Source organism: Pristiophorus japonicus, chromosome 6 (genome assembly GCF_044704955.1).
Source record: "Pristiophorus japonicus isolate sPriJap1 chromosome 6, sPriJap1.hap1, whole genome shotgun sequence".
Classification (NCBI taxonomy): Eukaryota; Metazoa; Chordata; class Chondrichthyes; family Pristiophoridae; genus Pristiophorus; species Pristiophorus japonicus.
In genome coordinates, this window is record NC_091982.1 from 51,544,861 (window position 1) to 51,571,594 (window position 26,734).

The window sequence follows — 26,734 nt, forward strand, 5'->3', positions numbered from 1 at the left end:
TAATGTCATCCGCAAACTTGGAGATATTACACTCAATTCCTTCATCCAAATCATTAATGTATATTGTAAATAGCTGGGGTCCCAGCACTGAGCCCTGCGGCACCCCACTAGTCACTGCCTGCCATTCTGAAAAGGACCCGTTTATCCCGACTCTCTGCTTCCTGTCTGCCAACCAGCTCTTTATCCACGTCAGTACATTACCCCCAATACCATGTGCTTTAATTTTGCACACCAATCTCTTGTGTGGAACCTTGTCAAAAGCCTTTTGAAAGTTCAAATACACCACATCCACTGGTTCTCCCTTGTCCACTCTGCTAGTTACATCCTCAAAAAATTCCAGAAGATTTGTCAAGCATGATTTCCCTTTCATAAATCCACACTGATTTGGACCGATCCTGTCACTGCATTCCAAATGCGCTGCTGTTTCATCTTTAATAATTGATTCCAACATTTTCCCCGCTACTGATGTCAGGCTAACCAGTCGAAAATTACCTGTTTTCTCTCTCGCTCCTTTTTTTAAAAGTGGTTTTACATTAGCTACTCTCCAGTCCATAGGGACTGATCCAGAGTTGATAGACTGTTGGAAAATGATCAATTCATCCACTATTTCTAGGGCCACTTCCCTAAGTACTCTGGGATGCAGACTATCAGGACCTGGGGATTTATCGGCCTTCAATCCCATCAATTTCCCGTCTAATAAGGATATCCTTCAGTTCCTCCTTCTCACTAGACCCTCGGTCCCCTAGTACTTCCGGAAGGTTATTTGTGTTTTCCTTCGTGAAGACAGAACTAAAGTATTTTGTTCAACTGGTCTGCCATTTCTTTGTTCCCCATTATAGATTCACCTGATTCTGACTGCAAGGGACCTACGTTCGTCTTCACTAATCTTTTTCTCTTCACATATCTACAGAAACTTTTGCAGTCAGTTTTTATGTTCCCTGCAAGCTTCCTCTCATACTCTATTTTCCCCCTCCTAATTAAATCCTTTGTCCTCCTCTGCTGAATTCTAAATTTCTCCCAGTCCTCAGGTTTGCTGCTTTTTCTGGCCAATTTATATGCCTCTTCCTTGGATTTAACACTATCCTTAATTTCCATTGTTAGCCACGGTTGAGCCACCTTCCCCGTTTTATTTTTACTCCAGACGGGGATGTACAATTGTTGAAGTTCATCCATGTGATCTTTAAATGTTTGCCATTGCCTATCCACCATCAATCCTTTAAGTATCATTTGCCAGTCTATTCTAGCCAATTCACGTCTCATACCGTCGAAGTTACCTTTCCTTAAGTTCAGGACCCTAGTCTCTGAATTAACTGTGTCACTCTCCATCTTAATAAAGAATTCTACCATATTATGGTCACTCTTCCCCAAGGGGCCTCGCACAACAAGTTTGCTAATTAGTCCTTTCTCATTACACATCACCCAGTCTAGGATGGCCAGCCCTCTCGTTGGTTCCTCGACATATTGGTCCAGAAAACCATCCCTAATACACTCCAGGAAATCTTCCTCCACCGTATTGCTACCAGTTTGGTTAGCCCAATCAATATGTAGATTAAAGTCGCCCATGATAACTGCTGTATCTTTATTGCAGGCATCCCTAATTTCTTGTTTGATGCTGTCCCCAACTTCACTACTACTGTTTGGTGATCTGTACACAACTCCCACCAACGTTTTCTGCCCTTTTAGTATTCCGCAGCTACACCCATGCAGATTCCACTTCATCCAAGCTAATGTTCTTCCTTACCATTGCGTTAATTTCCTCTTTAACCAGCAACCCTACCCCACCTCCTTTTCCTTACTGTCTATCCTTCCTGAATGTTGAATACCCCTGGATGTTGAGTTCCCAGCCGTGGCCATCCTGGAGCCATGTCTCCGTGATGCCAATTATATCATATTAATTGCCACCTGTGCAGTTCATTCGTCCACCTTATTACGAATACTCCTCACATTGAGGCACAGAGCCTTCAGGCTGGTCTTTTTAACATACTTTGCCCTTTTAGAATTTTGCTGCAATGAGGCCCTTTTTGATTTTGCCTTGGGTTTCTCTGCCCTCCACTTTTACTTTTCTTCTTTCTATCTTTTGCTTCTGCCCCCATTCTACTTCCCTCTGTCTCCCTGCATAGGTTCCCATCCCCCTTCCATATTAATTTAACCCCTGCCCAACAGCACTAGCAAACACAGCCCTTAGAACATTGGTTCCGGTCCTGCCCAGGTGCAGACCGTTCGGTTTGTACTAGTCCCACCTCCCCCAGAACTGGTTCCAATGTCTCAGGAATTGGAATCCCTCCCTTCTGCACCACTCCTCAAGCCATGTATTCATCTGAGCCATCCTGCGATTCCTACTCTGACTAGCACGAAGCACTGGTAGCAATCCTGAGATTACTACCTTTGAGGTCCTACTGATGGATCACTTGTGCCGTTTAAGTTTCCTACTTGCCATCAGCACCATGACTACCTTAGTCAAAAGGTCCATCTGTAAGTGCAACCAGAGCTTGCTATCCATCTTCATTCTCTTTGCCACCTTCCAGGATGTGGGTGACTCCATTCTCCCCAGTACCTTTTCTCTGTGGTCTACTTCCTCCAATGGGTTCTTCGCCCGTATCTGCATGGATACCCCACGTGGTAACCTGGACTCCATCTTTGCTGCCCTCCTAATCATTATCTAAATGCCATCCCTTGGCAGGATCATCCACGAGCCTGAGGTCAGCTTCCACACACATACCATTGACACGCAACTTTATCTCTCCACTACCACAGTTTCACAGCAGAGACAACATGATACAGGCTGTTACAGTGCGATCCAACAGTCTGCCGTACATCAGGTCCTGGAAGAATGCTCAACGCAATCACCATTGATGCCATCGTGTTTGTGCCTTGCTGGTGTCTAGTTCTCACTCCATCAGCCTCCCTGAATATGCACTCTGGCAGAGGCCCGCGGTTTGCAAGCTTCAATCCTGTTTGACCCAGAGTTGGGTTTTCAAGCCTCACATCTGCTCCATCACCGTGCAGAATATTTCCGCTATCTCACCCCTGAAATCCACACTTTCGTCACTTTGAGGATAAATTGGTCCAATGGACATCAACATTCCTACCACCCACCTCCACAACTGCCAGCCAATCAGAACTCTGCAGCACAAGATCTTTCCCACGCAAAGTGTTGCAACAACAACAACTTATATGTATATAGCGCCTTTAACATAATGCAACCTCCCAAAGCACTTCACAAGAGTGTTAATCAAAAGAAAACAAAATTTGACACCGAGCCATATAAGATGTTCAGGCAGATGACCAAAAGCTTGGTCGAAGGGGTAGGTTTTAAGGAGAGTCTTAAAGGAGGAAAGAGAAGTAGAGAGGCGGAGAGGTTTAGGGAGGGAATTCCAGAGCTTAGGGCCCAGGCAGCTGAAAGCACAAACACCGATGGTGGAGCAATTATAATCAGGGATGTTCAAAAGTCCAGAATAGGTGGAGCGCAGAGGTCTAGGGAGATTATGGGGCTGGAGGAGATTACAAAGATAAGGAGGGGTGAGGCCATGGAGGGATTTAAAAACAAGGATGAGAATTTTAAAATCGAGGCGTTGCTTAACTGGATTAATTTAATTTAATTGCACACAATTATCTTAATTACACACCAATCACGCATCCATCTGAGCCCAGATCCACTCTATTTGGTAATCTTCTCTGTCCATATGCTCCAGTCTGCATTTCCAACCTCTCTGGCTGTAGATTGCTGCTTGTACCCTGTCCATCTTCACTCCACCATCAGAAACTGAGCTTACAGGAATTACACTCCTGCCTTCTGTAATCCCCTTCCAAAATCACTTCAATTTGCTATCTCGCTCCCTACACTAAAAACAAATCTCTTTGATCGTGCCTTTAGTACCCCATCCATTTCTTGTTGATGTCCTTTCTCTTACCGAGCGACTCAAGGTGCTCTTTCACATGAGAAGTGCTAAATCATGTAAGTTGTAAGTCATGACACCTTGTCCACCAATAGGATAAACTAGAATAATCCCATCATTCTCTGTATCTGACAAACAATATCTGTACAGAATCGGGTATTTGCTGCTGTAAAAGAAATGGGAAGATTATTGTAAACCTTCTTTGGAATGTCATAAAGCTTTGGTTCTATAGTGCTGACTAAACATTATCTCTATGAAGTCTCTGATGGGTGATTAAAATCGGTGTAAATTGCTGCATTTCTTCGAAGAAAGTTGAAAATAAACTTGACAATTAAAAATACTATTCCATACAAACAGCAACATACTGCTAACCGTGAGTTTAAGGCTGAAACTCAATATTACAGTTCTGTAAACCACCAATTTGCTCTTTATAACCCAACCTGAACTGCTCACGTGAATTACTGCCTGATACTTCAGGGAATCCGGGGTAAACTCTCCGCTGGCTGGAGTCATACCTGCACAAAGTAGGATGGTTGTGGTCAATCATTACAGCCCTAGGACATCGCTGCAGGAGTTCCTCAGGGCAGTGTCCTAGTCCCAACCATCTTCAGCAGCTTCATCAATGACCTTCCCTCCATCATAAGGTCAGAAGTGGGGATGTTCGCTGATGATTGCACAGTGTTCAGTGCCATTCACAACTCCTCAGATAATGAAGCAGTCCATGCCCGCCTAAGACCTGGATGACATTCAGGCTTGGGCTGATAATTAGCAAGTAACATTCACACCACACAAGTGCCAGGCAATGTCTATCTCCAATAATTGCGAATCTAACCACCACCCCTCGACATTCAGTAACATTACGATTGCCGAATCCTCCACCATCAACATCTTGGGGTTCACCATTGACCAGAAACTTAACTGGATCAGCAACAAGAGCGGGTCAGAGGCTGGGTATTCTGCGGCGAGTGTTTCACCTCCTGACTCGCCAAAGGCTTTCCACCATCTACAAGGCACAAGTCAGGAGTGTGATGGAATACTTTCCACTTGCCTGGAAGAGTGCAGCTCCAACAACATTCAAGAAGCTCGACACTATCCAGGTCAAAGCAGCCCGCTTGATTGGCACCCCATCCACCACCTTCAACATTCACTCCCTCCACCACCGGCGCACCGTGGCTGCAGTGTGTACCATCTTCAAGATGCACTGCAGCAACTCACCAAGGCTTCTTCAGCAGCACCTCCCAAACCCACGACCTCTACCATGTAGAAGGACAAGGGCAGCAGGTGCATGGGAACACCCCCACCTCCATGTTCCCCTCCAAGTTACACACCATCCTGACTTGGAAGTATATCGCCATTCCTTCATTGTCGCTGGGTCAAAATCCTGGAACTCCCTCCCTAACAGCACTGTGGGAGTACCTTCACCACACGGACTGCAGTGGTTCAAGAAGGCAGCTCACCACCATATTCTCAAAGGCAATTAGGAATGGGCAATAAATGCTGGCCTTGCCAGCGACGCCCACATCCCATGAACGAATTTTTAAAAACTGTGTGTCCAGCTGTGTGTATTTATCAAACGAAGCCAGTGAAGTGACAAATACCCTCACTCTAATCTCCAGCACCGAGGGAAGAGAAGTGTTACCATCATTCTTCATTTGCCTCTTTTTCCAGATTATTTTTGAATCAACCCATCCATTTCATTGTGCCAAGCAGCAGTGGAAATGAACAGCCATCCCAAAGTAATACAGCAAGACAACAAACCAAGTACAAATCCCGAGACTGACTCGGTGTATAGCACCATGGTCACAATGGGCTCCTGAATGTACTAGATACAGTGGCCTGGAATTCAGTGTGAACATTAGCATATAAATGCCTAACGTGTTCTCATTAATTACGTACCCCTGTTATTTTAACAGTCATTAGCCCATGTACAATACAGAGGTTAGTGCCGGGGTTACAACAGTGAAGTCGCTGTTCGTAAAATCTCACTGGCGGTCATTTCCAGTCCATTGGCTATCAAACTATAGTGTAAACATAGTGAAGGGTCTGTTGGAAAAGGATACGGTTTTATCAGTGCAGGTTGCTCAAGGCAAGTGAGCGAGATAACTGACAGCGTGACTGATACGGCTATTATCTCACAAAATATTACCCTCTAGGTATTGATCCAATCCAAGAAAGTGTGATTGGAAAATCATAGAAGGACCCACCAGCTGCGATACTAATCCAGCTATGCACAGGTATCTGTGACCGACACTTCAGTTACATAAGAACATAACAAATAGGAGCAGGGGTAGGCCATACGGCCCCCCGAGCCTGCTCCGCCATTCAATAAGATCATGGCTGATCTTTGACCTCAACTCCACTTTCTCGCCCAATCCCATATGCTTTTATTTCCCTAGAGGCCAATTAGTAAAAGCAAAAACATGCAATTACATTTGAGTCAAAACCACAGTCAAATTTTATCAAACAACAACAGCTTGTATTTGTATAGCACCTTTAATGTAGTAAGACGTCCCAAGACGCTTCACAGGAGCCTTATCAAACAGAATTTGATACCGAGCCACATAAGGAGATATTCAGACAGATGACCGAAAGTTTGGTCAAAGAGGGAGGTTTTAAGGAGGATCTTGGAGAGGGAGAGGGGCGGAGAGGTTTAGGGAGGGAATTCCAGAGCTTAGGGCCTCGGCAGTTGTCGGTATGGTGCCAATGGTGGGGTGATTAAACTCAGGGTGCACGAGGCCAAAATTGGAGGAGCGCAGAGATCTCGGAGGGTTGTAGGGCTTGGAGAGATTACAGAGATAGGGAGGGGCGGGGGGGGCGAGGGAATGGAAGGATTTGAAAACTAGGATGAGAATTTTAAAATCAACACGTTGCTCAACCGGGAGCCAATGTAGGTCAGCGAGCACAGGAGTAATGGGTGAATAGGACTTGGTGCAAGTTTGGATTCGGGCAGCAGAGTTTAGGATGAGCTCAAGTTTATGGCGGGTGGAAGCTGGGTGTCCGACCAGGAGTACGTGGGAATAGTCAAGTCTGGAAGTAACAAAAACAAAATACTGCGTATGCTGGAAATCGGAAATAAAGAGAGAAAATGCTGGAAATACTCAGCAAGTCAGGCAGCATCTTTGGACCGAGAAACAGATCGCTGACCTTTGATGAGTTCTGATGAAAGTTCATCGACCTGATGAGTGAAGAACACAAGATATATTTGAGGAAACTAGAGGAGTGCATGATTGCAGTACGATTCAGGGCAGTAGGGTACTCTAGTCTTGCATGCAGTGGGCAATGCTGAGGCACACAGACTGAGCATTATCTGGAGGAGTGCCTGATTGCAGTGTGATTCAAGGCACTAGGATACTCTAGCCTGGCATGCGGTGGGCAGTGCTGAGGTACACAGACTGAGCATTATCTCTCTAAATACACAGCTAATAGAGACAAGTGTATTTCACCCCGCAGTTTCGATTTTCATTCTCAAAGTTGGAGTTTTCTCATTTAATACCAAGCACTTTTTGCCCACTTTAGTCAATTGTTGAATTTGACCCGTGTATGTGAGATATTATAGTTGTCTGTGTTCTCAGTTACAAAAACATCAAAAAGTTCGAGGCATGTCCATCACATTTCACTCTATCAAACAGGCAGGTTTCCTCATCACCCTTTACAACATAAAAATATAACGAAAGCCAATCATTTATAATATGCAGAGAAATTGCCCCCCCCTCCACCCCCAATAAAGCACCCAGATGCTGCTTGACTTGCTGAGTATTTCCAGCATTTTATATTTGTAAGTAAAATTTAATCTCGGGCTTGCACTGATTTCCTGCTGCGCAAGTGTAATAAATGAAAGCCAGAAGTCTTATCTGGAGAACAAGAGCTTGAGACATGATCAGCTTAGACCTGCCTGCAGATTGCCATTAAACCAGTTTGTTAGCGAGACCTTAAGCTGAAGTGTAACTGTGCACTGTGCCACTGCTCAGGGTAGATCAAAGAGTAAGCTTTTTTATAAAAACAGGGTATTATACCACGTACCACATAGTGTATTATTCCTCTGCTAACGTGCATAACTTAATGGACCTAAAATTGCGGTCGGAGGCTTCCTTCGGACGCACGCCTCCGACCCCAAACTTCTGTACGAAGGTACCTGGTGGGCCCGGAGGTGCCTTGGACTGCGGTGGGAGGCCTTCTCTTCCCGCGCTTCGCAGCGCGTCCCCGTCCTCAAGGTTCGCACGTAGTCACATGTGACTGGACAACCAATCACGGTGCAGTATTCTCATTGATAATAATGGCAACTCCGTATCTCCATGTTCCCATTATTATCAATGAGAAAACCCCCTAAAACCCCTAAACACAACATAAATTTTTTTTTAAAACTCAGATATTTCACATTAATTGAAATTAAAGTTAATTAAATGTTTTAGAAAAAATATATACTTTTTGGATTTTTTTCAAAGTGTTTTAATAGGGTTTAAAATAAACTTACCTTAGTGGGCAGGGTTTTTAATATAAAAATGTGTTTTTACATTTTATTTTTTATGTTTTAAAACTCTTATGCTGGTAAAAGTAGGCTATGCTCCTGCTTTTACCAGGCGCAAGAGTTTGAAGGACATTCACTGGGCAAGAGATGAGAAAATAGTCCAATCTCGGCCATGCAAATGTCCTTCCTGCGGGGATGTGGCGGAACTGTCAAGAGAAATCTTGACAGATTGGAAAAGCCGGTTTGAAACATAGAAACATAGAAATTTACAGCGCAGAAGGAGGCCATTTCGGCCCATTGTGTCCGCGCCGGCAGACAAAGAGCCACACGGCCCTCGGTCAGCAGCCTGATCTCTTGGGAGAGGCATAAACCAGATAAAAACCCAGGCCAATTGGGGAAAAAAAATCTGGGAAAATTCCTCTCCGACCCATCCAGGCGATCGAAACTACTCCAGGAGATCTCCCTGGCCGTATTCGATTCCCTGCAGTGCTTACCATCATACCTGTGCCAGCCAACAAGAGGTTAGCCAGTCTAATTCCAATTGCACCGAAAATCGGCTTTTGCGAGGCCTCACCAGGTCCGTACATATTCCTTACGGACACGGCGAGGCCGGGATTTCAGGGCCGGTGTGTCTCTTTAAGGCCACAAGGTGTACTTTTCTTCCTGTGGTGAGTTCGAAGAAATTACTCTTTTCAGATCCTTAGGTCGATCAGAGGTCAGAATAGTTTTATTTGTTTCTCATACTTTTTTTTAATGAATGGAACTTAAAATCAATTAGTTCGTATTTTCCATTGTGGGGGGGAGGTGGCGGTTTCTCTGCTTTCTTTATATTTTCAATTATATAAAGTGCGATGAAGAAATTTGAAAAAGACTTGCATTTATATAGCGGTTTTAATGACCTCGGGACGTGCCAAAGCGCTTTACAATCAATGAAGTACTTTTTGGAGTGTAGTCTCTATTGTAATGTAGGAAACGCAGCAGCCAATTTGCGCACAGCAAGTTTCCACAAACAGCAATGTGATAATGACGAGATAATCTGTTTTAGAAATGTTGAGGGATAAATATTGGTCAGGACATCAGGGATAATTCCCCTGCTCTTCTTCAAAATAGAGCCATGGAATCTTTTGCATCCACCCAAGAGGGCAGACGGGGCCTCAGTTTAACATCTCCTCCAAAACACGGCACCTCCGACAGTGCAGAACTCCCTCAGCACTGCATTAGGGTGTCAGCCTAGATTTTTTTGTGCTCAAGTGTCATAGAGTGGGACTTGAACCCACAACCATCTGAATCAGAGGCGAGTATGCTACCCACTGAGCCACGGCATGTTTATTTGTTTACATTTTTGATAGGGTGAAATGTGATGGACACACCTCAAATTTTTTGATATATTTGTAGTTGAGAACGCAGACAACTATAATGTCTCATGTACACGGGTCAAATTTAGCGATCGATTTAAACGGGCAAAAATGTGCTTGGTATTAAATGTGAAAACTCCAACTATCCACTCAAACATATGAGATTCTGAGGGGGCTTGACAGGATAGATGCAGAGAGGATTTTTTCCCTCATGGGGGAATCTCAAACTAGGGGCCATAGTTTCAGAATAAGGGGTTGCCCATTTAAAACGGAGATGAGGAGGAATTTCTTCTCAGAGGGTCATGAATCTGTGGAAGTCTCTACCCCAGAGAGTTGTGGAGGCTGGGTCATTGAATATATTTAAGGTGGAGATAGAGAGATTTTTGAACAGTAAGGGAGTCAAGGGTTATGGGGAACGGGCGAGGATGTGGAGTTGAGACCAAGATCAGATCAGCCATGATCTTATTGAATGGCGGAGCAGGCTTGAGGGGACAAATGGCCTACTCCTGCTCCTATTTCTTATGTTCTTATTGAGAATGGAAATTGAAATTGCAGAGTGAAATCTACTTGTCACTATCAGCAGTGTATATAGACAGATAATGCCCAGTTTGTGTACTTTATCACTGCCCTCCACGTGCAAGGCTAGAGTATCCTACAGCCCCGAACCTCACGACAATCTGGCACTCCTTTAAATTCCTTTAATTTTTTTTTGTTCTTCACTCATCAGTCGGCAAACAATCGATTTGCCGCAGATTATCATTAAACAGACATTTTGTAGAGCACCAGATCAGAGTAAGCCAATTAGGTAAATGGCATCTCAGTATTTAACTAATTCTACTTGTGGCAAAGCTGCAGCGAATCCTAACTTGTGCGTTTTGCGGTCTTGTGTGTTCAGATATATCCAAGACCAGCAGATGCTGACGGCACTAGCAATACAACCAATCAGCTGCAGCGCGGTGATTATCCCGTCCCCAGGGTCCGTGGCTATCCAACATCAGGGCTTCTCTTCACATCAGCAGGCTTCTATTCAGCAGCAGCACGTCCATCATTCCATGCAGCTCCAGCAACAACACCACTATCTTCAGGTAAGACGTCCCGTGAGGGTATACAAGCAACATGGAGAAACAGCAACTTCAAGATGCAAGTAGCAAACTGTGGTGTTAACATCCAAACATTCTACGTTTCCAGATCTAGCGCTGCAACAATAAATATCATCACATGAGATCTCCCCACCTGCATTACCATGAAGGGGTACCACATCTTACACTGATTTTACATAGTTCTATTTAGAATACCATCATATACAAAAAAAAGAACATACATAGGAACAGGAGCCTGCCATTCAGCCCCTCGAGCCTGTTCCATCTTTCAATGAGATCATGGCTGATCTGTGACCGAACTCCATATACCTACCTTTGCCCCATATCCCTTAATACATTTGGTTAACAAACATAATCAAATACAATACAGGTTGTACCTCTCCAGTCCGGGACTCTTTAGTCCGGAAACATCCCTAGTCTGGTATCATTTCCAGCAGGGGTGGTGTCCCACGCTGTTCATGGAGATAAGCGGACCGGGCAAGGAAAGGGAAGGGCAGACAGTTGACTGAGGCACTGAGGATTGAAAAAAACGGAGATTCTGAGCAACAAAATGCTGCGCAGTGGGCTTCTGCGCAGCGCATGCGCAGAACGTGGCCGGGTCGTTGTCAGCAGTTACCTCCAGAAAAAGAGTGCAAAACCAGCACCATGAGAGAGGGAGGCCCGAGATTTCAGCATGACGTAAGGCTGCTCCTCTTATCCCCGCTGCCTCCGGTGTTCCCTCCTCGGTCGGGTTGGCACAGAGAGGGAGTGAGGCCCGAGTTTTGCAGCCGACGCGTTGCGAGGTGTTCAGGAGCCCAAGCACTGTCATCAGGACCCGGTAAGTCTGGGGTCGGCGTGACCTCCTGTGGTCCGGAAAATTCCCTGGTCGGGCACCGGTCAGTACCCAAGGATGCCGGACTGGAGAGGTATAACCTGTACAATCCCAACACACAGTATCCCTAACCGTTTGTTTAACTTGTGAAGTAGGCCTTCATGATGGAGGTTCATATAACATGTGATGCTACAATTTCAATAAGTTGGAAAAACATCACATTACTTCCTGATTTGCCTTGATTGACAAATGACCAAGACAGCTCCTGGATTGTTGTAAAAACCTAACTGATTCACTCAGGTCCTTCAGGGAAAGGAACCTGTCACACCTACCTGATCTGGTCTGCCTGTGACTCCAGTCCCACACTATGTGGTTGACTCTTAGAAACATAGGGCTAAAAATTCAGCTGTTTTGCCTAATTTTGCGAAAATCACCATTATGTATTCTCTTGGTGACTGCCTTCTGTGAGCCTTTTCCTATCCTACTGATGTCACGCTACCCCAGTGGCTGCAGCATGGCTGGTGGAAGGCTGCTAGCTTTCAGTGTGGGACACTGCAAATGGCCTTGCTGGTTGACCTTGAGGAGCAGGTGGCTGGGAGTGTCAAATCGTGTGGCAGTGTTTCTATTTCTTCTTAATCTTCTTCACTCTTCTCTCGCTTCTTGGTCAAACACTGGCTGGACAGACCACATTTCTGATTAAGGCACAAGGGTGGAGTTGTGGTGATGGGAGGATGGGAAAGCAAGAGGTGCATGGGAGAAGGAGGATGGTATATGAGGATACCGGCATCTTGCATCCTTTCAGCCCCGCCACTGGCCAAGGGCTCAGCAATACCTCCGCCAAGAATGGCCAGCACTGTCTCCTCCAAGGGGGTGAAGTGAAGCTCGGTATGGGAGGTGTGCTTCATGATTGGTACAGATTTTTGTTAGGTGAGTGATTGGACTGGGGCTGGGGGCGGGGGGGGGGGGGGGTTGGGGGGGCGGAGTTGTGCATTGAGAAGTGCTTGAGGCTGGTGATGCAGTTGGTAGGAAACGGCTTTTCAAGATGCACTGGTCTGAGGTCATGAAGCTTCTTTGAGCACTGCTAGTAGTAATGGCCTCGGTGATGTGGTCCCACATTGTTCTTTCTGGCCCCTGTGGGTAGAGGATCTCTCTTGCAGTGTTGAACACCTGCACAAAGCTCGGGTACTGGGTGGGAGTCCCTGGGTGCCCCTTCCCTTCCATTTGTATTAGTGCTGAAGCACTTTTTCTATTTTTTTTTTTAGGTGCGGAAGGGAATTCAGCTTTAAGAGCTGAAGACTCCCATTTGGGATTTTTTTTTCCCCCGAATGTTAACTTTTTTTCCAGCAGGTAGTTGAGCTGTAAGGGTTGAAAACTAGATTTTTTTACATCCTTTTAATTTTCATCATCACAGAAGACATGGCCCCTTTAAGAACACGACAATTCATTGCCCTTTTAACGTCCCACAGTGCTTTACGAAATCACAGCCTCGCTTTCAGCAACACCGTTTGTGGACGTCATATTGGGACCTGATGCCGGGGAGAATGCCACCAGGAGAGTGTTACACGGTCAGTTTAGCACTGGGCTAATAATCATTAATCCCCAGAGCAAAATCTGACTCCTAATGGCACCAACATTTTCGGGGGATGTTAACCTGCGGCACGGTGGTACTGGCAGCTGCCGTGTCGCACGCAAATTTCTAGGCCATAGAATCATACAGCACAGAGGTAGGAGGCCATTCGGCCCATCGTGCCTGTGCCGGCTCTTCGAAAGAGTGATCCAATTAGTCTCACTCTTTCCCCATAGCCCTGTTTATCCTTCAAATATTTATCCAATTCCCTTTTTGAAAGTTACTACTGAATCTACTTCCACCACCCCTTTCAAGCAGTGCATTCTAGATCATAACAAATTGCTGTGTAAAAAAAAAAATACCTCTAGTTCTTTAGCAATCACCTTAAATCTGTGTTTTTTAAAATTTGTTCATAGGATGTGGGTGTCACTGGCAAGGCCAGCATTTATTGCCCATCCCTAATTGCCCTTGAGAAGGTGGTGGTGAACCACCTTCTTGAATCGCTGCAGTCCTTGTGGTGACGGTTCTCCCACAGTGCTGTTAGGGAGGGAGTTCCAGGATTTTGACCCAGCGACGATGAAAGAACAACAATATATTTTCAAGTCAGGATGGTGTGTGACTTGGAGGGGAATGTGGAGGTGACAGTGTTCCCAGACACCTACTGCCCTTGTCCTTTAGGTGGTAGAGATCGCGAGTTTGGGAGGTGCTGTCGAAGAAGCCTTGGTGAGTTGCTGCAGTGCATCTTGTAGATGGTACACATTGCAGCCACAGTGTGCCGGTGGTGGAGGGTGTGAATGTTTAAGGTGGTGGATGGGGTGCCGATCAAGCAGGTTGTTTTGTCTTGGATGGTGTCAAGCTTCTTGAATGTTGTTCGAGCTGCACTCATCCAGGCAAGCGGTGAATATTCGATCACACTTCTAACTTGTGCCTTGTAGATGGTGGAAAGGCTTTGGGAGTCAGGAGGTGAGACAATCGCTGCAGAATATCCAGCCTCTGGCCCGCTCTGGTTGCCACAGTATTTATGTGGCTGATCCAGTTAAGTTTCTAGTCAATGGTGACCCCCAGGATGTTGATGGTGGGGGATTCGGTGATGGTAATGACGTTGAATATCAAGGGGCAGTGATTCGACTCGCACTTGTTGGAGATAGTAATTGCCTGGCACTTATGTGGTGCAAAAGTTACTTGCCACTTATCAGCCCAAGCCTGAATATTGTCCAGGTCTTGCTGCATGCGGGCATGGACTGCTCCATTATCTGAGTTGCGAAAGGAACTGAACACTACAATCATCAGCGAACATCCCTGTTGTGCATCTATAAAGCATGCACTCCCATGTTCCGCCACCAGGGAGCGCATCCCCTGAAGTCCCAAGGGATCCCAGCATCCCTTGGAAGCACTGTATATAAGCCGGCCCCCAAGACCTGTTCCTCACTCTGGAGTGTCTTAATAAAGACTGAGGTCACTGTTACTTTAACCTCCCTGTGTGCAGTCTGATCTGTGTCAGGAACACAATAACTGCCAATGAGTATACGAATCCAACGCAAAGATGCAGCAAACTGTGGGCATCCTGGAGAAATTCTCGGAGGGTGAGGACTGGGAAGCCTATGTCGAACGGCTAGACCAGTACTTTGTAGCCAACGAGCTGGACGGAGAAGGAAGCACTGCAAAAAGGAGAGCGGTCCTCCTCATGTTCTGTGGGGCACCGACCTACAGCCTCATGAAGAATCTTCTGGCAGATAAATCGTATGAGGAGCTGTGTACACTGGGTCGGGAGCATCTTAACCCGAGGGAGAGTGTACTGATGGCGAGGTATCGGTTGTACACGTGCCAGCGATTTGAAGGTGAGGAAGTGGTGAGCTACGTCGCCGAGCTAAGACGACTTGCAGGACAATGTGAGTTTGATGGCTACCTGGAGCAGATGCTCAGAGATTCTTTTGTATTGGGCATTGGCCACGAGACCATCCTATGAAAACTTTTGGCTGTAGAGACACCGACCCTCAGTAAGGCCATTGTGATAGCACAGGCGTTTATGTCCACCAGTGATAACACCAATCAAATCTCTCAGCACACAAGTGCTAGCAATGTTCATAAATTAACTAGAACTGTGTTTGCAAGCAGAAATGTACAGAGTAGAAACTACGAGTCTGCAACTGCCAGCAGGCCTCAGGTGACCCAGATGTCTCGAGTCCGCAACAAAGGATGAATGCAAGGCAATTCACACCTTGTTGGCATTGTGGAGGCTTCCATTCAGCCCATTCATGCCGCTACAAAGGGTATGTTTGCAAGAACTGTGGAACAATGGGGCACCTCCAACAAGCTTCCAGACGAGCTGCAAGCTCTGCAAAACCTGCTCACCACCACATGGCAGAGGAAGATCGGTCCATGGTGGATCAAAGCAATTTCAAGCCTCAGAGAGAGGAGGCAGATGCTGAAGTACATGGGATGCACACATTTTCGACAAAATGGCCACCTATAATGCTAAATGTAAAATTGAATGACTTACCCGTAGCCGTGGAACTGGACACTGGCACTAGCCAATCCATCATGAGTAAAAAGATGTTTGAGAGACTGTGGTGCAACAAGGCACTCAGACCAGCCCTGAGCCCTATCCACACGAAACTGAGAACGTACACCAAAGAGCTCATCACTGTCCTGGGCAGCGTCATGGTCAAGGTCACCGATGAGGGCACGGTGCACAAACTGCCACTCGGGATTGTCCCGGGCGATGGCCCGACACTGCTTGGAAGGAGCTGGCTTGGCAAAATCCGCTGGAACTGGGATGACATCCGAGCGCTATCACATGTCGATGAGGCCTCATGTACCCAGGTTCTTAACAAATTTCCTTCCCTTTTTGAGCCAGGCATTGGAAACTTTTCCGGGGTGAAGGTGCGGATCCACTTGGTCCCAGAGACACCACCCATTCCCCACAAGGTGCGAGCGGTACCTCACATGATGAGGGAGTGTGTGGAAATCATGCTGGACAGGCTGCAAAGCGAGGGCATCATTTCCCCAGTGGAATTCAGCAAGTGGGCCAGCCCAATTGTTCCAGTACTCGAAAGTGATGGCACGGTTAGGATTTGCGGCGATTATAAAGTAACTATTAATCGTTTCTCGCTACAGGACCAATACCCACTACCTAAGACAGACGACCTATTTGCGACGCTGGCAGGAGGCAAGACGTTCACTAAGCTCGACCTGACTTCGGCCTACACGATGCAGGAGCTGGAGGAGTCTTCGAAGGGCCTCACCTGCATCAACACGCACAAGGGACTGTTCATCTACAACAGATGCCCATTTGGAATTCGATCGGCTGCAGCGATCTTCCAGAGAAACATGGAGAGCCGACTCAAGTCGGTACCACGCATGGTGGTTTCTCAGGACGACATATTGTTCATGGGTCAGGATACCGTCGAGCACCTACAAAACCTGGAGGAGGTCCTCCAGCGACTGGATCGCATAGGGCTGCGGCTGAAGAGGTCGAAATACGTCTTCATGGCAACAGCAGTGGAGTTTTTGGGGAGAAAGATGGCGGCGGATGGCATTTGGCCCACAGACGCCAAGACAGAGGCTATCAGGAACGGGCCCAGGCCACAGAACGTCACAGAGCTGCAGTCGTCCCTGGGACTCCAACTATTTTGGTAACTTCCTACCGGGGTTAAGCAGCCCTACATGTTTTATTGCATAAAGGTGAGAACAGAGTATGGGGAAAAAAAAAACAAGTAATTGCTTTTGAGAAAGCCAGAAACATTTTATGCTCCAACAAGCTGCTTGTATTGTATAACCAGTGTAAAAGACTTGTGCTAGCAGGTGATGTGTCGTCGTACGGAGTCGGGTGTGTATTACAACAAGCTAACGTTGCGGGGAAGTTGCAACCTGTTGCCTATGCCTTTAGGAGCTTGTCTAAGGCCGAGAGGACCTACAGCATGATTGAGAAAGAGGCATTGGTATGTGCGTTCGGGGTAAAGAAAATGCATCAGTACCTATTTGGCCTCAAATTTGAGCTGGATACCGATCACAAGCCCTTCATATCCCTGTTCGCTGAAAACAAGGGGATAAATACCAATGCCTCAGCCCGCATACAAAGTTGGGCACTCGCGCTATCAGTGTATAACTATACCACCACAGGCCAGGCACGAAGAACTGTGCGGATGCTCTCAGTCGGCTACCATTGCCCACCACGGGGGTGGAAATGGCGCAGCCTGCAAACTTGTTGATGGTGGCGCAGCCCGCAGACTTGTTGATAGTCATGGAAGCGTTTGAAAATGATAAATCACCTGTCACGGCTCACGAGATTAGGACTTGGACCAGTCAAGATCCTCTGCTGTCCCTAGTAAAAAAACTGTGTACTGCATGGGAGCTGGGCCAGCATCCCCGTTGAAAGAGCTCATCAAGCCGTTCCAGCGTCCTAAGGATGAGCTATCCATTCAGGCAGACTGCCTGTTGTGGGGTAACCGTGTAGTGCTACCCAAAAAGGGCAGGGAGACGTTCATCTCGGATCTCTGCAGCACACGCCCGGGTATAGTAATGATGAAAGTGATAGCCAGATCCCACGTGTGGTGGCCCGGTATCGACTCTGACTTAGAGTCCTGTGTACGGCAATGCAGCATGTGTGCTCAGTTGAACAACGCGCCCAGAAAGGCCCTACTAAGTTTGTGGTCCTGACCCTCCAGACCATGGTCGAGGATCCATATCGACTATGTGGGCCCGTTTCTCGGTAAAATGTTGCTGGTGGTGGTGGATGTTTTTTCAAAATGGATTGAATGTGAAATAATGTTGGGAAGCACCGCCACCATTGAAAGCCTGAGGGCCATGTTTGCCACCCACGGCCTGCCTGACATACTGGTCAGTGACAACGGGCCATGTTTCACCAGTGCCGAATTTAAAGAATTCATGATCCGCAATGGGATCAAACATGTCACCTCGGCCCCGTTTAAACCAGCCTCCAATGGGCAGGCAGAGCGGGCAGTACAAACAATCAAACAGAGCCTTAAATGAGTCACAGAAGGCTCACTCCAAACCCGCCTGTCCCGAATACTGCTCAGCTACCGCACGAGACCCCACTCGCTCACAGGGGTGCCCCCGTCTGAGCTACTCATGAAAAGGACACTTAAAATCAGACTCTCGCTGGTTCACCCCAACCTGCATGATCAGATAGAGAGCAGGCGGCAGCAAGAAAATGTAAACGATGGTCATGCCACTGTGTCACGGAAAATTGATCTGAATGACCCTGTGCATGTGCTAAACTATGGACATGGTCCCAAGTGGATCGCGGGCACGGTGATAGCTAAAGAAGGGAGTAGGGTGTTTGTAGTCAAACTAGACAATGGACAAATTTGCAGAAAGCACCTGGACCAAACGAGGTTGCGTTTCACAGACTGCCCTGAACAACCCACAGCAGACACCACCTTTTTCGAGCCCACAACACACACCCAAAGGACCAATGACACCACTCCAGACCAGCAAATTGAACCCATCACGCCCAGCAGCCCAGCAAAGCCAGGCTCACCCAGCAGCCCTGCAAAGCCAACAACACACCAGCCCAGCGAGGGCACAGCCAACATTTGTACCGAGGGGAGCCACCAGGGAAATAAAGGCTCCCAACCACCTCACCTTTTAAATAGTTTTCACTTTGACTTTGTGGGGAGAGTGATGTGTATCTGTAAAGCATGCACTCCCATGTTCCGCCACCAGGGAGCGCATCCCCTGAAGTCCCAAGGGATCCCATCACCCCTTGGGTGCACTGTATATGAGCCGGCCCCTCACTCTGGAATGTCTTATTAAAGACTGAGGTCACTGTTACTTTAACCTCCCTGTGTGCAGTCTCATCTATGTTAGGAACACAATAATCCCCACTTCTGAACTTATGATGGAGGGAAGGTCATTGATGAAGCAGTTGAAGATGATTGGGCCTAGGACACTGCCCTGAGGAACTGCTGCAGAGATGTCCTGGGGCTGTGATGATTGACCTCCAACCACCACAACCATCTTCCTTTGTGCTCGGTATGACTCCAGCCCGTGGAGAGTTTTCCCCCTCAATCCCATTGACTTCAATTTTACTAGGGCTCCTTGATGCCACATTCAGTCAAATATTGCCTTGATGTCGAGGGCAATCACTCTCACCTCACCTCTGGAATTCAGCTCTTTTGTCCATGTTTGGACCAAGGCTGTAATAAGGTCTGGAGCAGAGTGGTCCTGGCGGAACTCAAACTGGGCTTCGGTGAACAGGTTATTAAGTGCCGCTTGATAGCACTGTTGACGGCACCTTCCATCACTTTGCTGATGATTGAGAGTTGACTGAAGGAGCTGTAATTGGCCAGATTGGATTTGTCCTGCCTTTTGTGGACAGGACACACCTGGGCAGTTTTCCACATTGTCGGATAGATGCCAGTGTTGTAGCTGTACTGGAACAGCTTGGCTAGAGGCGCAGCTAATTCTGGAGCACAAGAGTTGGGATGTTGCCATGACCCATAGCCGTTGCTGTATCCAGTGTGCTCAGCTATTTCTTGATCATATGGAGTGAATCGAATTGGCTTCTGTGATGGTGGGGACCTCAGGAGGAGGCCGATAAGGATCATCCACTCAGCCCTTCTGACTGAAGATGGTTGTAAACGCTTCAACCATGTCTTTCACACTCGTGTGCTGGGCTCTGCCATCATTGAGGATGGGGATATTCATGGAGCCTCTTCCTCCAGTTAGTTGTTTAATCGTCCACCACCATTCATGGCTGGATGTGGCAGGACTGGTCCGTTGATTGTGAGATCGCTTAGCTCGGACTCTAGTATGCTACTTCTGCTTTTTAGCGTGCATGTAGTCCTATTTTGCAGCTTCCCCACGTTGGCACCCTTATTTCTAGGTATGTCTAGTGCTGCTCCTGGCATGCTCTTCTACACTCTTCATTGAACCAAGATTGGTCCCCTGGCTTGATGATAATGGTAGAGTGAGGGATATGCCAGGCCATGAGGTTACAGATTGTGGTGGCACACAATTCTGCTGCTACTGATGGTCCACAGCACCTCATGGATGCCCAGTTTTGAATTGCTAGATCGGCTCTGAATTTATCCCATTTAGCACGGTGGTAGTGCCACACAACACAATGGAGGGTGCCCTCAGTGTGAAGATGGGACTTCATCTCCCCAATGACTGTGGGGTGGTCACTGCTACCAATGCTATCATGGACAGATGCATCTACAAGAAGTAGATTGGTGAGGACGAGGTCAAGTAGGTTTTTTCCTCATATTGGTTCTCTCACCACCTGCTGTAGGCCTAGTCGGGCAGCTATGTTCTTCATGACTTGGCCAGCTCAGTCAGTCGTGGTGCTACCAAGCCACCCTTTATGAGAGACATTGAAGTCCCCAACCCAGAGTACATTCTGTGCCCTTGCTACTCTCAGTGCTTCTTCCAAGTGGTGTTCAATATGGAGGAGCACTGATTAATCAGCTGAGGGAGGGCAGTAGGTGGTAATCAGCAGGAGGTTTCCTTGCCTATGCTTGACCTGAAGCCATGCGACTTCACGGGGTCCTTTCAACTGGAGTTCAGGACTGGAATATCGGGCCCTTCATTGAAATATCTGTGAACTCATATGGAAGCAAGTCATCCTCGTTTGAGGGACCGCCTATGATGATGTACAACTGAGTGGGTTGCTAGGCCATTTCAGAGGGCAGTTAAATGTCAACATTGCTGTGGGTTGGAGTCACATATAAGCTGGACCAAGTAAAGGCAGCAGATTTCATTCCCTAAAGGATATTGGTGAACCAGATGGGTTTTTACGACAATCCAGTAGTTTCATGGTCACCATTACTGATACTAGCTTTTTATTCCAGAGTTTCCCTCTGGTTACTGACCCTTCTGCCACTGAAATAGTTTCTCCTGATTTACTCTATCAAAACCCTTCATGATTTTGAATCTCCCCTTACCCTACTCTCCTCCAGTCTCTCCACGTAACTGATGTCCCCCATCGCTGGTACCATTCAAGTAACTCTCTTCTGCTCCCTCTCAACGTCTTCTGAAATGGCCTGGCAAGCCACACTGCAATAATTCTTCTCTGAACCCCAAAAGTCAAATCATACACATTCTAGGAGACTGGGTGATACATCTCACAATGACCCACCTACTTTCCAAATGCAGATACATTTTGGCCACTCTCAGGAACGCATGAATGCTTTTGTGATCTCTTGTTGTGCCACTGGGGCTGAGGCACAGAACGGAGGCTAGATCTTCCTTGGGGAGAGTGGGCAAGTGGGTGAGGAACTAAATGCACAAGTCATTCTGGGACACATCTCAGGCCTGGTAGTTGGTTGCAGAGGGTGTGGGCAGAGCCCTCGGACAAAGACAGAGGGAATGGTAAATGGGATGGAAAGTGGGATGGAAAGTGAGGGAGGTGAAAATATTTCTCCAACAAATGCTTTTGATGTCGAGTTGAAATAAATCGATTTGTAACGACACGCTTTGTTTGTTTAGCAAGTGCCGCCAAGCGGAGTGATGCAAGGTGGCCAGCCGCAGCCTCTTTTCCTGCCTTCACCCCAGCACGTTAACATGGGATACCTGTCGCAGCATCAATCCCGCGGGACGCAAAGCGGTGCCAGTGGCCTCTCGGACTTGTCCAATGCTCAGTTGCCGCGGTAACCAAGGACCAGCCAGCAGCGGACGACGCAGCGCCACAAATTGGACATGCCGCAGTGGTAAATTTGTGGAAGATGGGTGAAGGTTCAACCATACCCAGGAGGGACGGATACGTGACTTCACCCAGTCCTTGAAAGCTAGCGTGGCAGCTATGAGGCTGAAGAAAAGCCAAGTTCCAACAAGGCAAGACAGAGGTGGCCACATCTTTCTGAAAGGAAGCTGCTTTCTTCACAGACAAAACTTTAAAAAAAAATCCTGATTCATTTTGTTCTGCTAATCTTCTCCCCACCCCTCACCCGATTCTCCCACTCTGCCTCTCCCCACCAAGGTTCTCTGAGATCTGCTTGTAAAAACAAAGCTGAAAGGTGGTGCCAGATCACCAATCATACAGCTAGAACGGTTTCAACAATGACCTTCCACTCTACACGTGAACCTCTTAGGGAATTGTCATCCTGCCAAGCAGAATCCATTGTTTAGCAAGCACAGTACGTTCTGAGATTCAGTCACCTCATTGGTCACAATTTATAACTGCAGTTTTTGATATGATTCATTCGTCGACGGAAGATAGGCTTTTTTAAAAAAAAAAGTCACATTTGATTGTGAAAATAGTAATTGCGACTAAACTGTCACAACATAAAGTAATCACAAAGGCGGCATTACTGGTAAAACAATGGCAAAAGTGACCTTGTTAAAAGCTATGTTAAATGTGCATTTGGTTTCATCAGGTGTTGTGTTACATAGCCTGTGCTTTGAGTTGATATTAATCGTTGCCATTGGCAGGAAGTTAAGTGTGATGCTGTGAAACTATTTCTGGTTTTGCTTTAGTCATTTATGAATAGCTAGAACTGCAAGACAAACACACTGTAAATGTTACGCTATCTATAGTCTTTGTTTAAACAACACATTTATTTTCTAAATAGCTTTACTATTTTTTATATATATATATTAAAAAACAAATCCGACCACAAGTAAATGAAAAGGTAATTCTCCTCTTGGATCAGAACCAAATGCTTCACTGTGGAACCTGTTGAAAACTTAACACGTTAAACCTTTCTGCCAGCCTACTGTACACTGTGTAAACTGTAACACTAGTTAATGCATTTAAAAAAAAAAATTCAGGTCCAGAATCAAATGCTCCCTGATTCTCGCGGCAGTTAAAACATTCTCAGGAATTGAAAATCCAAATAAAAATAAAAAAATGTCTACTGCTTTTCAAACATGCAACTAAAATATATATATATATATATTTTAAAAAATATTAGTAAGTTCAGAACTAAACAGGGAAATTGTGGTTTAAATCTATGGCTTGTGAGCGAGATTCTGCTGTGTGAGGATGAGTTCAAATGCACACGTGAATGTATGTCCAGATTTTCTTCACTACGCAAGGCATTATTAAGATTGGCTCCAGTACAAACCACATTCCTTCTCAATTGTAACGTTCTACGTGGCCACCCATCAGGAAGATTACGTGATTATTTTCAGCAAGGGAATAATTGCATGCCACTGAATTTCTCTTCTTGACCCAATTGCGGGGGGAATTGCGGTTGGAGGCTTCCTTCGTCTGAACGCCTCCGACCCGAAAATCGTGTCTCAGCTCTGCTAGCTTTCCTGTTCACCTTCCCTGGTTTGTACTGCCAGGATCCTGAACTCTTCCCTGATTGTGTCCATAGGCCAACAGTTGATGGTCTTATTGCTGTAGAAGTATAATGAGTAGAACCTTTAGATACTTGTATCGATTGGTCAGCTTCACCAGCAAAACATCCCACTGTCTATTGTCCCGTCATTTGTAACACACTAGTTTCTGTCAATCTCTTACATTGTTATTTACGTGAATCAATTTCTTTTAAGCTGACACAGATAACATTAATGAGACTTTTAAGGCAACGTCGGACGAACTGTGGGATTGATAATTCAATCAACATATATGGGAAATCAATCAATATTAATATAGAGAGAGCATACAAGATTTTTTTTAATACTTTGCATCCAGCAAAGTGAAGGAATGAAGAGTGGAAACTGCACAGAATTCCAATAGGAACAAATCACTTGCCATGATCAATTTTGTAATCATTAAGTTAAAATCTCATTACCAGCCTGCCTGTCGTAGTTACATGATCTTATGTATGTTCTTTTCGGAGATGCATTTTGGACTTGCATCCCTTTAGAAGATCAGATGTTGTGACGGTGATGGTGATGGTGATGTTTACCTGTGGAGGAAATTGAGAATATGCACTTTGGAGTCATTGTTTGTCTGGTTATATATTGGACAAACAGCGAGGAGTGTTACTTGATGTAGATACTGTATTATATTAAATTCTGTACAAAAAAATCCTTATAATAATAGCAAATAAGTTTTATTTTATATGATGTAACATTCAATTTGTTACAGAAAAAGTGTCTTACAGAAAGAGGTGGGCAATTTATGTCTTTACGTGAATAAATGATCTTTGCACAACTCCCATTGGACTTTCCCTTCAGACTTTGGCTGCTATTTTCTGCACAGATTGATTGAGAAATACAGTTCACTTCCGATATAAAATAAACACAGACCCTGGACAATGTAACTGAATGTTGTTATTGAACCTAACAAGGAGGCAGCAGTGTCAAAGCTACATCAAGACAAATCTCATTCTTGCATTTATGGCACAAACATCCTGGAAAAGCCTGCCAGTGTCACAAGGCAAATGGTACTGAGAGGAGAGCAAAGTTACTTATATGAGAATATTTATTTTCTGTTACTTACTGTTTGGTGAGCAGTGGTGGCACAGAGTGCTGGAGACTCCAGCTGACACCAGTTTCCCATCTCAGTCACGTTCCAGAGAAGGCACAAAATCCCACAACAACAGGACCTTCTGAACAACGATTAGCACATCCGCCCAAAGGCTTTGATGTTAATCGAGCAGGAGGGGAAAATGAGGGTTTGGTTGCGAGGCTGAAGGCATGGTTGAGGCGAAGGGCTGGGAGAATGTTTTTGAATGCAGGATGATGGCAAGGCATTCCACAGTTGGGTAAAGGAACATTGGAGGGAACATGATGCCTTGGTTGCCAATGCATCCTTCCTCACTGTGAAAGAAAGACATTGCATTGATATAGCGCCGTTAACAACCTCAGGATACCCTTCACAGCCAATAATGTACTTTTGAAGTGTAGTCACGGCTATAATGCAGGGAAACACAGCAGCCAATTTGTGCATTGCAAGTTCCCACAAACTGCAGTGAGGTATATCACCCGATAATCTGTTTTTTTTATGTTGCTGGTTGAAAAAGACTTACATTTACGTACCACCTTTCACGACCACCGGTTGTCTCAGTGTGCTTTACAGCCAATGAAGTACTTTTGAAGTGTAGTCACTGTTGTAATGTAGGAAATACAACAGCCAATTTGCACACAAGCTCCCGCAAACAGCAATGTGATAATGACCATATAATCTGTTTTACTGATGCTGGTTGAGGGATAAATATTGACCATGTTACCAGGGGTAACTCCCATGATCTTCTTCGCAATAGTGTCATGGGATCTTTTACGTCCACCGGAGGGGTGCAGACGGGGCCTCGGTTTAATGGCTCATTTGAAAGACAGCACCTCTAACAGTGCAGTACTCCCTCAGCACTGCACTGGAGTGCCAGCCTGGATTTGTGCGCTAAGTCTTTGGAGTGGCACTTCAACCCACAACCTTCTGACTCAGGTGAGTGGGCCACCCACTGAGCCACAGTTGATACGAAGGTGGTTGGGTGATAGATGTTGGCCGGGACATGAGAACCATAGATAAGGTGGTTAAGAAAGCATGTGTTAGACCTCCCTTTATTAGCTGAGGCATAGACTATACAATACAAGAACAGGGAGGTTATGCTTGAACTGTATAAAACACTAGTTAGGCAACAGCTAGAGTACTGCATACAGTTCTGGTCACCGCATTACAGGAAATATGTGATTGCACTAGAGGGGATGCAGGGGAGATATACGAGGGTGTTGCCAGGACAGGAGAATTTTAGCTCTGAGGAAAGATTGGATAGGCTGGGGTTGTTTTCTATGGAACAGAGGAAGCCGAGGGGAGATTTACTTCAGGTGTATAAAATTATGAAGGGCCTAGAGTGGATAGGAAGGACCTTTTTCCCTCAGCAGAGATGACATAGATTTAAAGTAATTGGTAGAATTAGAGGGGGGGTTGGGGGGGGGGGGGTGGTATAAGGAGAATATTTTTCACCGAGTGTGGTGGGGGTCTGGAACATACTGCCTGAAAGGGTGGTAGAAGCAGAAACCCTCATCACATTTTAAAAAGTTCTTGGATATGCATTTGAAGTGCCATAATCTATAAAGCTATGGACCAAGAGCTGGAAAGCAGGATTAAGCTGGATAGCGTTTTTTCAGCCCAGAGAGACGAATGGCCTCCTTTTATGATTCTATGACCTGTTCTTCGAATAGTTTCACAGGGAGAGCAGATGGGGTCTCAATTTAGCAGCTTATCTGAAAAATGGCACCTTGCTATACCTTAAAGCCATTTTCATCGGCAGTCCCTCGAAATCGAGGAAGACTTGCTTCCACTCTAAAAGTGAGTTCTCAGGTGACTGTACAGTCCAATTACAGGTGGGACAGAGACAGTGGCTGAAGGAAAGGATGGGTGTGGAGTCTGGTTTGCCGCACACTCCTTCTGCTGCTTGCGCTCGATTTCTGCATGCTCTCGGCGACAAGACTCGAGTTGCTCAGCGCCCTCCCGGCTGCACTTCCTCCACTTAGGGCGATCCTTTGGCCAGGGACTCCCAGGTGTCAGTGGAGATGTTGCACTTTTTCAGGGAGCCTTGGAGTGTCCCTGTAACGTTTCTTCTGCCCACATGGGGCTTGTTTGGGAGGACAGTCCCCTCGGAGGACAGACGCACCAACATTAGCGTCCTCGACCAGGCCAACATCCCCAGCATTGAAGCACTGA

The 26,734-nt window shown here is 46.2% G+C and overlaps 1 protein-coding gene and 1 long non-coding RNA gene across 2 annotated transcripts in view; one reads left to right on the top strand and one right to left on the bottom strand.

The window, feature by feature from the left end:
* The window catches only part of LOC139265147 (uncharacterized), a 75,802-nt gene extending 67,710 nt beyond the window's left edge, over positions 1–8,092 (bottom strand). The window contains exon 1 of the long non-coding RNA XR_011593476.1: positions 7,917–8,092. This is a non-coding gene — a long non-coding RNA (uncharacterized lncRNA). The remainder of the gene's footprint in view (positions 1–7,916) is intronic.
* The window catches only part of npas2 (neuronal PAS domain protein 2), a 104,110-nt gene extending 82,236 nt beyond the window's left edge, over positions 1–21,874 (top strand). The window contains exons 19-21 of the mRNA XM_070882060.1: positions 5,565–5,657; positions 10,612–10,801; positions 21,649–21,874. Coding sequence (XP_070738161.1) covers positions 5,565–5,657; positions 10,612–10,801; positions 21,649–21,813 — 448 coding nt within the window. The 3' untranslated portion in view covers positions 21,814–21,874. The remainder of the gene's footprint in view (positions 1–5,564; positions 5,658–10,611; positions 10,802–21,648) is intronic.
* Positions 21,875–26,734: the final 4,860 nt, after the last annotated feature.